Source organism: Engraulis encrasicolus, chromosome 16 (assembly GCF_034702125.1).
Source record: "Engraulis encrasicolus isolate BLACKSEA-1 chromosome 16, IST_EnEncr_1.0, whole genome shotgun sequence".
NCBI classification, from domain to species: domain Eukaryota; kingdom Metazoa; phylum Chordata; class Actinopteri; order Clupeiformes; family Engraulidae; genus Engraulis; species Engraulis encrasicolus.
The window spans coordinates 36,450,424-36,462,923 of NC_085872.1; the positions used below are offsets into that span (position 1 = coordinate 36,450,424).

The following is a 12,500-nucleotide window of genomic DNA, read 5'->3' on the forward strand; positions in this document are numbered from 1 at the left end:
AAAATGACAGCATACCTCCTGAGTGCAGTCTTGTGCTTAAAGTGATACGGACAAGGAATGGAATCATTGCGTGGTATCAGAGCCTCTTTTCGCCGCAAGTACAGCAGTGGCCAATATCAGTCCCATACCTGGTAATTCTAGATTCAGTACAGATCGGTACATCCCACGCAATCTACCGTTATTCAATAAATGGGTCGGTGCAGCTGTGCTCAAGACAAACTGCTCCGAGGACCAGACAAGAAACATCTCAACACAGCACACAGACAGTATATATGAGAAATGAAACACATACACACTACCCCCACCCCCCGAGCACCCTCCCCTGCAGAAATGCCATTGGCAGTCATCTCCGTTCTAACCTGTAACTGCTTTTTCGCTGATGTCTACTCCTAAGGAGACTATACTACTCCGCCGCCGCCTCCTCCTCCTCCTCCGCGGGGCGGTCTGTAATTTGGACGCGGTTCCTTGTGGAGAGACTATCAACACCCGGGCTCTGATTAAATGTCAACACTGTAAGACAAAGCCTGGCCGCACTTTATTTCCACGGCTCCCTTCATCTCTCTTTTTGATAAAGCGTGCACGAGGCAACTAAAAACGCACACCGCCCCTGGCCAAAGCCATACATCACAGGTGGGATATAATGCGCTTCTGCTGCAGCCGGCCGCGTGCCTTTGAAGGAGTATTTCCTCCTCCACGTGCTGTAAGTGTTGGTGTGGGGGAGGGGAGGGGGAGGGGAGGGGAGTGAGCAGCTATGGTATGATATGAGCTCAATGCACTATACTGTACTGTACTGATAGAGTACAGATCACTGCATGAGAATCTATGCAGCATCAGCCTGTATGATCCAGAAGGAGCATACAAGTGTGTGAGTGTGTGGGTGAGTGTTTGTGTGTGTGTGTGTGTGTGTGTGTGTGTGTGTGTGTGTGTGTGTGTGTGTGTGTGTGTGTGTGTGTGTGTGTGTGTGTGTGTGTGTGTGTGTGTGTGTGCGTGCGTGTGCGTGCGTGCATGCACGCGTGCCCGCGTGTGTGTAAGCATGCATGTGTGCATGTATGAATCTGTGTGCATGTGTATGTTTGTGTGAGTGGTGCATGTACGAGTGTTTATGCATAAGCGCACACGCTAGGCATGGAAATCCGGTTTGAAATTCAGAATATAAAGTGCCTGTTTCTGGCCAGGCTGATTACAGCAATGGCCACTCCACACGGCCGGGTCTGATAAGGCCGGCAAGGCATTTTGCCTCAGCGCAGAGCAGAGCAGAGCAGAGCAGAGCAGAGAGGGGGCCAAGCAGCAGTGCTAAAGCCTCACTGTACAGCACGGCCCTGGGAGACGCTGGGCGCTCCTGGCAAAGAGCAATATGGAGTATCGGACAGGCCATCATGTTACACGGCTCTCCATTTCTTCTCTTTTGAGCGAACGGTGACAAAGCCTGCCTGCATGTGGAGCGCTGCACAGACCAGGCTCACACAGATACACAAGTACACACATGTGCACACAAGATAGACACACACGCAAACATACACAATCTTGTACGCTCTCTCAGGCACATAGGCACGCACGCATCCACACACACACGTTCATATCTTTACAGACACATACACACACGCGTACGTGCACACATACAGACACACAGGCAAATATTATCATATCTTTATATACACACGCACGCCCACACAAACGTAAGCACACACACACACACACACACACACACACACACAGACACACACACACACACACACACACACACACACACACACACACACACACACACACACACACACACACACACACACACACACACACACACACACACACACACACACGCTTCTCTCTCTCTCTCTCTGTCTATCTCTCTCTCTCTCTCTCTCTCTCTCTCTCTCTCTCTCTCTCTCTCTCTCTCTCTCTGTCTATCTCTCTATACATCTCTCTCTCCCCCTTTCAAAGCACACTGATGCACACAAAGGTTCTCACACACTGGGCCTCTATCCAATACAGCAATCTGCACCATCTTTGTTTTGTTTCTTCATTCCGGAGAAGTATGCGCTTCATTACAGCCTTGAGTCCTTGCCTTAAGACTCCGGCGAAGGAACTCTGGGTAGGGTAAACAATAACACCGGGATCTGGTGTCAATCTAGCCGCCATGTCAGAAGTCAAAAAGACAGGTCCCGGCCCTGTTCAACTGAGATATTACACACTGCGCATGACCTGCTCCGGTCAATTGCAAGGAAGGCCAGGCAAAGACCGGCCGTCAGGTTTGCCTGCCTGCCTGCCTGCCTTCCTCCTCGCAGTGGACTTCCTGTTTACCTGTAAGTGCTCGCTTTTAAATTACTTTTTGAAGTCGTTTCTTTAATCACTCCTAGGCTCCATCCTACTCTCCCTAACCTCTCTCCATGCTTGCTCTCTCCCTCTCTTTTACGCTCTTACACACATATACTATTCTCAGACACACATGCACGCACGCACGCACGCACGCACGCACAAACACACGAGCACACACACGCGCACGCACGCACGCACGCACACACACGCACACACACACACACACACACACACACACACACAAAACCGCCCTCACTTACTCACTCAGTCACTCACTCACATGTCTGTGTGCGCCCGTCATTTATCGACTTTCAGATGCCAGAGCTCACACGTCAAGCACGCCAACACAGCCGATGAACATTCAGGCCTCTCCGCTGCTCTGTGGGGCATTTTTTAGTTCTTAAGACACCCCAATACTGCTGTCCACTCTAGATGGCACACCACATAAAAGAAGTGTCAGCGCATCCATCAGGCTGACCGACCACCGCCGAGCAAACCCTCCATCCAAACCCCACCCCTCCCCTCCCCTCTCCCTCTGGCTCGCTGGTGGTTGTGATTGAGACGAAGGGTCAGAAGCAATATCACTGAACGGTCTGCCATTCACCTACCTGAACCTGTCAGCCTATCCAAATGAGGCTGAAGACCACACGCCGAAAACCAGCTCTGACCTCTTGTCAGGTTTTCTTTTTGAGTGTGTTCTCGCTCACCTCAGCAAGGTTCTTGAGGTACTCTAGGTCTTTTTCTTCACCTCTTCTCCTCCCCCGCCTCCACCCATCACTCCACACCCAACCACTTAAACGTCCTACTGCAGACATCTTTGGCATGTTACGCCGCCATGATAAAAAGAAATAAATATCGATATATAGCAACGGGAGAGAGAGAGAGAGAGAGAGAGAGAGAGAGAGAGAGAGAGAGAGAGAGAGCGAGAGCGAGAAAGAGAGAGATTGAGTAGTCCGAAGTTGAGTAAGGAGAGAGAGACAGAGAGATGGAGAGGGAGAGAAGGAGAGGGAGATAAATCTTTCAAAATACAGAGGTAAACTGCTTGTCAGTGACCTATCCCGCCTCACATTTCTTTTGACATCTTTCAGACCCTCAGCTCTACAATTTTCTTTTGATTATGCCGAGCAATTTCACCGGCTGGCAGAGGTGGAATCTTGGGGCCTGCCATCCCTCTCCGCACTCAGCCTCCTGAGGAGAGGCAAGCTCCAATTAGCTGTCATTTCACCAGAGTCTACAAAGTCACTTTCCACGGCAAAAAGAGGGGGAAAAAATAAAAATAAAAATCAGAAAGCAAGGACATATATTCCATTAGCAGCCAGCCATTTGCCAAGGGATCAGCAGTTTCAAATAACACGCACATGGGCTGACTGAGCACCCCACTCTCCTCTCTGTCTGTCTGTTCACATTGGCTTGCATTGGCACAAGATGGCGCATTGCTGCTGACAAATTGACCACACACACATGGCTGGGCAGTGCTCAGTGCAAAGGGTGGCATCACAGGCCGTTAACAAACAAATTGGAGTAACAGGCAGCAGGCTTTCTCCAATGGTATGGCCATTTACCAGGGAGTTGACACACAGAGCTGGTTGTAAAAAAAAAAAAAATCCGCAAAAGCTAGGGTGCTTCTCCCCTCTCTGCTCCCTCACGGCTTTAGGTTGAGTTTATCTCTGGGTCAGACTCCCAGAGAAAGGCTTTTTTTAAAGCAGCGTGCAAACACTGGTTATTAAATTTGTATAGCGGCAGACTGTCTGTGAAACAACATAATAATGAGAGGATCAGAGCCTGCGTGTCTGTGTGCTCAGTCTGGGATAGTCTGGGAATAATGGCTTGCTCGGTCCCCCTTCTGCAACCCAAGCTCTCTGAGCAAGCAGAGTTTAGGTTTTCACAGCCATAGTGTTATGCCAGACATGGCTGGGAAAGAAGTGGCATTGCACTCCGGAGCATTCTCGAGTGTTGGAAGGAAGTTGTTTACTACCGCTAATGGAGACAAATGTGTAGTCCCAGAGATGGACACATGTAAGTAACTAGAAAGGTTATTAACATGCTAGTACTGCTATATAAGGGGAAATATTCTCGATGAGTAATGAACTTTGAATGTCACACTTAAAATTTACACCTTCTTTCTTTTTCTCACCTCTCCTTCAACAAGTGAGAAAAGTTTCTATCTGAGACTACCCTCATGTAATGGAAAAACTGTCACCCATCTGTTGAAATGACAAAATAGAACCCAGAGATCACAAATAAAATGTTACCAGCACCATCACTTCACTGAGCCCTGAGGAAGGTCAGTAGACCGAAAGCTTGGCTTATTAAAACGAACACAAAGAGAATTTAGGTGTGCAGACATTTTTCTTTCTATTTTACCACCCTCACTTTAGTCAAAATTGACAGAATGTTCACCACCTCTCATATACCAGTAGGACTATGCTCATCCACAAGTATAAACCCGCCGCTTAACACCATATACGTACGTATACTATGTGCCTACAGTAGGCTGTGTTTTCAAAGGTTTTCAATCGCATACCAGGCTCAGTCATGGTTTGATCGTTTTTTTTTTTTTGTATTAATATGAAAGATCCTGTGCTCCCGTCCAGGGGATTTCCTGGAATCCTTGCCATCCTCGTAATCCACTTACCTGATTATTTTTGCTTCAGTGTTGACTGACAAAAAAGGGGGCCACTCTATTAGGTTCATGTACACTAATCAGAGGCTGATTGAAGTGGACATTGCCGCTGATCTGCCCACTCGTCTGCTGAGGTGCCGCATGGTGTTAGCTACCATGAATGCCCAAATAAAGGAAGAGCAGAGGCCCCAAATGGCAGCACTTTAAACTGTGGCGTAATGCGTCTGCCTGGTGTAAAACCTGTACTCACTGAACTGGGGGTGCATTTCCCACTAATCTGGGATCGAAAAAAAAAAAATCATCACCAGTCAAAATGACTAGTAGATGTCAATCTTACAAGCCAGACACACAATTTGTCAAAGTGGCTAGTAAGTTTCATTTTTTACCAGCCAAAATGAATTTTCACCAGCATTTGGCCAGTTTGCGGGTGTTAATTTAGAGCTCTGTCGATAATGAGGGATCTTGTACAGTTACATGTGATCCTACGATGATTCTTTGCCAATGATCTGTAAACTCTATGATGGTGTTACATGTGAACAGAAGTAGTACTTGGGCTTCAGTGGTACTGAACTCATTTTGGGGGCACACAGCCCTGGGTGATGGGGCTGGTGATGTTAATTAAAGGAAAAACATTGAGCATGTCACGGTATGATGACCACCCAGTGAGAAGTGAAACAAAATAGGTGAATGTTTTCCATAAGATAATTACCAAAACTTGTATTTACTTATAAAACTGTTAACTTCAATCAAAGGTAAATAAGTTTAAAAATAAAACCTGCCTGATCACCTTTAAAACTTTTGAAACTACAGAAACGCATGTGTTGACTTTTGAGTGTTGTATGTGGGCACCTCAGATGTTGGCACTGAGAGGAGACCTTGAAATGTATTTTTCTCCCTTAACCTTGTTATTTTGAAAATTTCCTAACAGTTATTGGAGCTTCTGATTGCACCCCTTTTAATTCATTGGGGACTGCACGAGGTCCTTTGAAGTGTCACTGTGAGGACATTGGTACTTCGATACGCATTTTGTTTTCTTTCTCCATCTTTGCTGAAAAGGGGGGCACGGCAGGGGAAGTTCAATAGTGTCTGTACTGTTCTGGAAGAACATGTTGTGAGCCAGCCAACTGCTGCACCTTGAGATTCATACAGAGATAAGCCGAAGCATGCCCATGAGCTCACGGATGGCACGGCCCAGTGACCACCTGCATAATCACCCACGACTGCATTACAAAGCTGACAAGCTTTTCCCCCCATTTAAACAGCGCCGAAAACAAGGCCCGCTACAACTCTGGCAACAAACAGGCGCTGCCAGCTACCAGACGGAGGCCAAAACAGCAGACAAAAGCAGTGATGGGAACCACCTGTTCTGCAGACTTGTCTCGAGTTTTTACCCCCACCAACCCCCACCCCTACTCTTGCTAAACACACAGGGGGTTATTACCACCGCAGCGGCCGCCGTCCACCACCACCCACCTACCCCATTCTCTGCCAACAAGCGAGCAGGTGTCAAACGTGTCCTCATTACCGAATGGGAGCCATTAACAGATTGACTGGAATGCCCCTGACGTGTTTTCTGAGGAGAGCCAGGGGCAGATAAAACCTGACGGATTGGTGCCAGCCAGGCCCTGCATTTAGAATCCCTGATTTACGAGCGCGCAGGCAGAGAAGACTGCATTGAGCCAAAAGACTCACTTATTAGCACCAGCACTGACATAAGCCTGAAGGAGGAAAGCAGAGGAGAGGAGAGGAGAGAGCGGAGGAAGAAAATAAATAAATAAATAAAATAAAACAGACAGTGCAGGGTTAGTCAGGAAGTGATAGAGAGAGACAGAGACAGACAGAGAGAGAGAGAGAGAGAGAGAGAGAGAGAGAGAGAGAGAGAGAGGGAGAAAGAATGAGGGAAAGAGAAGTAGACAGATATAGCGAGAGGATAGAAAGAGAGAAAGAGATAGAGAGACAGAGGACAGACGAAAGAAAGAGGAGGAGAGAGGAAGAGAGCAAGAGATGGAGAGAGAGAGAGAGAGAGAGAGAGAGAGAGGCAGGACGCATCAACATGGTACACATGCTCAGCCCTTATTCATTGTCATTCTGAGTGGCATCGCTGCTGCCTCAAAACCCTTCATTTCCACTTGACTGCTCGGTGCATGCGGAGGCCTGGCGGCGGGCTGGCGGCGGCCTGTTCTACAACAGCGCTCCTCCCGCTTCTCCGCCGGGGACAACGACCTCCGACCCCCCCGCATGACTCACGGAGCAGATTCATTAACGACTCCAAATGCGGAAATGGCAAACGGGCGTTTTGTTGCCGCTCATTCTTATTTTTCTTCTTCTTCTCCTTCTTCTTCTTCTTGTACTTCTCCTTCTTCTTCAGCTCGTTCATTTTATTTTTCTTTGTCCACTTTAAAATCACTTACCATTTTAAATTTGTGCATGGCTTGGCTTCATGCATTTATTCAGTGATTAAACAAACAAATTAAATATAAGGCGAGACATGCGATCCAGCTCTGGCTGGCTGGCTGGCTGGCTGGCTGGCGGAATCCTCCTGCTTTCCACCCTGCCACGGCTGCTCCTCCATACCTTCCGCACGAAGCCATTAATTTTACGGTCGTATGGCTCTTCTTTACCTTTCAGATCAATGGTACCTCTAAGGCGAATTAATTTTTCTCCCTTCTAACCTCGTTACTTTGAAATCTTCCTGGCAATTATTGGAGCTTCTGATTGCACCCCCTTTTAATTCATTGGGGCCTGCACGAGGTCCTGTCTTTGTGCATCGTAGACAATGCCTTTCAAGTGTCACTGTGAGGACTTTCAAAACAGCGGTACTTAGGAACGCATTTATTGGCATGCTATCTCTGAAGTGAGACGGGATGAGAGGAGATGCGTTTTGAACTGTTTGCTCCATCCATTGCTTTGAATACCTCAGCAACTCAATAGAGAGCGGGTCTCGCAATCTCCTGGATGCAGCAGACAATTCGTAAATAGAAATGGATAATGACATTTTTGCACGAAAATGATTAATTGTCGGCCGAAACATTATTTTGCATTGAGAGCCTGCAATTGAAGGAGGGACAGGGTTTTCTATTTCTTCTCTTTGTACTGAACAGTCTTGCTAACTCAATACAAATGTTGAATAGATTATTCTTCTGTCTTGCTGAATATCACAAGCAATACCTTCGCTGCACCCAGCAGAGACAAAATCCTTCAAAACCCACAGCTGGCTATGATTCAGAGTGAAACCACCATGCCTGACAATCTCTTGATTTGGAGAACCAGAAAAGGCCGTCGTGATTGCAAGCTATTCTCAACTTACGGATCCAGGCAGCATCAGCAGCAGCAGCACACAGCTGTAAATGGTGTCGCACAATGGGGAGGTAGACTGCTCAGACAGGCAGGCCAGCTGTTTGTATTTTCGTAGACTCTCGTGAGCCGGCATGGCACGGGAATTTACTGTGGCCTGAGTGAGCCTTAATGGACACAATTAATTTCCTTTATGCCTCAAGAGCTTCTCACTTGCAGTAAGAGACAGAGAGACTGGGAGAGAGGGAGAGAGAGGGAGAGAGAGAGAGAGAGAGAGAGAGAGAGAGAGAGAGAGAGAGAGAGAAGCATGGAGACAGACAGAGAAAAATACAGAGAGACCTAGAGAGAAAAAAAGGGAGGGAGGCAGAGAAACAGAGGAAGAGGAAGAGAGACATAGAGGGAGAAAAAGAGGGGGACAGAGTAAGAGAGAGGGAGAAACAGAGAGATGTTATTTCAGCACCATTGGGTTCTCTCGTCGAGTAGGTTTCTTTATTGCAGTCCACATTGTGCACTGCAATAAAACATAATAGTTTCATAGAAAATCAGCTCCAGGTACAGAGCATCGTAACCTAATCAACAGACAGCAATTAATTTTGCATGTCACAGACAAGGGGGTACTTAAACTGTGGTAAAGAAAGATGTATGCAGGAAGATGCGCATGTACACACACACTACACACTACACACTACACACACACACACACACACACACACACACACACACACACACACACACACACACACACACACACACACACACACACACACACACACACAAACTAGGGGGGTAAATAATAATCGGCCGAGGATCGAATCAAATCGTAGCATGGGGCATCGAAAATAATCCAATCGCTGCCTTAAGAAATCGATATAGAATCATACTGTCATGGAGGCTGTGGTTTACTCCCCTAACACACAAACACGCATACTTGCATGAGTGCATGCATTCAGACACCCCTCTCTTCATTGCTCTCCTCACATGCGTTTGTTATCACCCCTTCCCCATACATGACCCCAGGTCTTGCTGACACCACCTCTCCATGTACCGGTACAAACAAGGGGCGCTACACACGAGATGAGGTGAGGAAACTGGGGGAAAGCAGGGAAAGGTGATGGTGAGGGTGTGTGTGTGGGTGTGTGCGTGTGCGTGTGCGTGTGTGTGTGAGAGAGAGAGAGAGAGAGAGAGAGAGAGAGAGAGAGAGAGAGAGAGAGAGAGAGAGATAGTGTGTGTGTGTGTGTGTGTGGTGTGTGTGTGTGGTGTGTGTGCGTGTGCGTGTGTATGTGTGGGGGGAGGCAGAGGATTGCGCCAAGGAAAAGGTTGAGTGTGTGTGTGGAGGGGGACTCTCAGAGAATGTCTGAGGTGTTGGCAGAGTGAATATTTAAGCTGCTCATTGTGAATGCAGTGCGATTGTGCAGCTCCCGTGATCAGCCGTGGATGGTAATTATGATAATTCTGTTGTTAATCACATTTACATATATTGGAGCATCAGTGCAAGAGTCTGCCAGTTTGCGCACGGATTTCTCTTCCACCCCCCCCCCCAAATCCATCCTCACATCACCACCTCACACACACACCAAACACACCAAACACCCAACCAACATCCACACCACACCACCTCAGACACACAACCACCCTCACTCACCCCCCACTGCCATCACCCTCACCCCATCACTCCTCCCCCCCAACCCCCCATCACCCCTCAACCCTGCCATAACCCTCACGCTTGGCAGCACCATTAAAATTCTGGAGTCTGCCTGGACTTAATTGCGCCGTGGCACATTCGGGTCCCCCAGACCCTTTCAGACCGCGGCCTGACAAAAGGGGCCACATGACAACAAACAGACATTGTGACTGGGGTGGGGTCGCGCTGGGGCGGGTCGCGGGGGCCACCGGGGCCAGAGGGGGCCGCGGCGAGCACGCCTTTCCCAGCGCGTTGCCAGGGGCGCCGGTACCGAGAGGAAGGAGGCGTCGACGTGATTATGCTTATTATCCCCCGTGACAGAGGGACCCTGTCTGCTGACACATCTGGCCTCACTCTCATCAACCAGGCAGCCTCACACCCCTCTACTCTCCTCTCCTCTCCACATACAGCCCTCTCGTCTCCACACACACCCCTATCCTCTCCTCTCCTTTCCTCTCTCCTCAAACACCCCTCTCGTCTCCACACACACCCTTCTCCTCTCCTCTCCTCTCCTCTCCTCTCCTCTCTTCTCCTCTCCTCACACCCCTCTCCTCTCCACATACAGCCCTCGAGTCTCCACACACACCCCTATCCTCTCCTCTCCTTTCCTCTCTCCTCAAACACCCCTCTCGTCTCCACACACACCCTTCTCCTCTCCTCTCCTCTCCTCTCCTAACCTCACACCCCTCTCACATACTCTCTTCTCCTGAGACATCCCTCTCCTCTCCTCTCCTCTCTTCCAACACACTCCTCTCGTCCTGACACACACCTCTCTCATCTCCTCGTTCCTCCTCAGACACCCCTCTCCTCTCTTCTCCTCACACCCCTCTCCTCTCCTTTCTCACACCCTTGTCTACTGTCTCCTCCTCACACAGTCCTTCCCTCTCTTCTCCTCTCTCACACCCCTCTCCTCTCCTGTTTTGCTCACCCACACCTCCTACCCCTCTCCTTCCCACCCGTCTCCTCCCCGTTCCCTCCCCTTTCCCTCCTCTCTCCGAGGCGGTGCCACCCCCGACACCCTGCTCCTGTCTCAAGTCCATCCCATCTTACAAATGGCCCTCAGTAATTGATCCCATCTTCACCGCCGCAGTCATTCCTCTAACCTTGTCACATGTCCGTGATTCACCGTACCTGCTGGCCAAGGTGGGGGGGTGGATGGGGGGTGGTGGGGGCTCTCTCGCTCTCTCTCTGTGTACCGAGGCTTGGCTTCCACAAGTGGAGGAATGGAGTGTGGAGAGCTCCAATCTAGTGTAAATTGTGTCTTGCCCACCCACACCACACCACCCCGCAACCTGCCACCAATCAACGCCCCCCCCCCACACACACACACACTTCTATCCCTCACTCTCTCCCGCCATCCCTTCCTCTTGTCTCTCTGCCCCTCAACGCCTGATGGGGTATCCATAGCAACAGGTTCCAAAATCCATAACAGCGACGAGGCGCGAGGCCTCTTCAGCCTCTCCTGATGCTATGGATTTGAACTTGATGGCAATATCATATTTCACATTCCTGTCTCCAATAGGAGTGTGCGGGAAGGTTAACAAGGGCAGGAGTTTGACAATGGATGGGGGGACGGGGCACCCTCCGTCAGGCTCCGACAAGACGATGGGGTCGACACCCCGGCAGCGCGTGATAGGTGAGGAGCTGAGCCCACAGTTATGGTAATCAGCCTGATATGGACGTCCTCTGCAAGCCATACATTACAGCAGTGTAAATCACCTGCTATCCCCCACCCACTCCCCCCACTGCAATGCCCCACCACTGCCATCATCATCATCCCCCCCTTGTATCACCGTGCTGAGCGAAATCAGTAATTCTGTATACGAGGCAGAACATCCCCATGGGAACTAATGCAAAAAAGCCTCTCTACGATATCACACTTGTACGGCAATTCTAAATTAAAAATCAGTCAGCTGTATCATCTGGCACTCCAGCCGCGTTCGGCGTGCACTCGAAAATCAACACATACTACAGCAAATCCAAACAAAACAAACAGACAAAAAAACAAAACAAAAACACGGATCTCATAATAATGCTGCGCCTTACCTTCATCGGGGTCGGGCGGCCCGAACTCCAGGTCGTATCGCAGGATGTAAAAATTATTCCACACGTATAGCTGGTTGTCGCGCGGGTTGTAATCCACGGCGGCGATGTATTGGTACTGGTTGGGGAAGGGGATGTCCGTGTACTCGCCCTGCCCCAGCTTGGTGTTGTACACGTAGTCGATGTGGCTCTTGCTGGCCTCGCTCTCGTTCTCCTCGTAGGTGGAGCGCACCACGTGCAGCACGCCGCAGACCATGAAGGCGTTGGACGCCGAGCGCTTGTCGTAGGCCGTGTCCCAGGTGGCCTCGAAGCGCAGCGTGTACGGGTTCAGCTGGCTGAGCACGATGCGGCCGTTGTTCTGCTCGGTGGCGTAGATGACCCACAGCCCGTGCTCGTCCACGGCCAGGTCGATGTCCGTCTTGCCGCCCCAGCGATACGGCGAAGTGTCGTGGTAGTTGGCGTTGGCCACGATGGCCTCGCCGCTCTTGATGCGCGTGCGCAGGTCGAACTTGACGATGTTGCGCGTGCGCTCCTTGTTGAAGA

At 49.6% G+C, this 12,500-nt stretch overlaps 1 protein-coding gene across 2 annotated transcripts in view; it reads right to left on the reverse strand.

Annotated features, from left to right (window-relative positions):
- Positions 1-12,500, reverse strand: part of LOC134465717 (adhesion G protein-coupled receptor L2-like) — a 113,781-nt gene that overhangs the window by 54,764 nt on the left and 46,517 nt on the right. For both annotated transcript variants that reach the window (XM_063219535.1, XM_063219534.1), the window contains exon 5: positions 11,961-12,500. This exon is cut by the window's right edge and continues 261 nt beyond it. In XM_063219535.1, coding sequence (XP_063075605.1) covers positions 11,961-12,500 — 540 coding nt within the window. The remainder of the gene's footprint in view (positions 1-11,960) is intronic.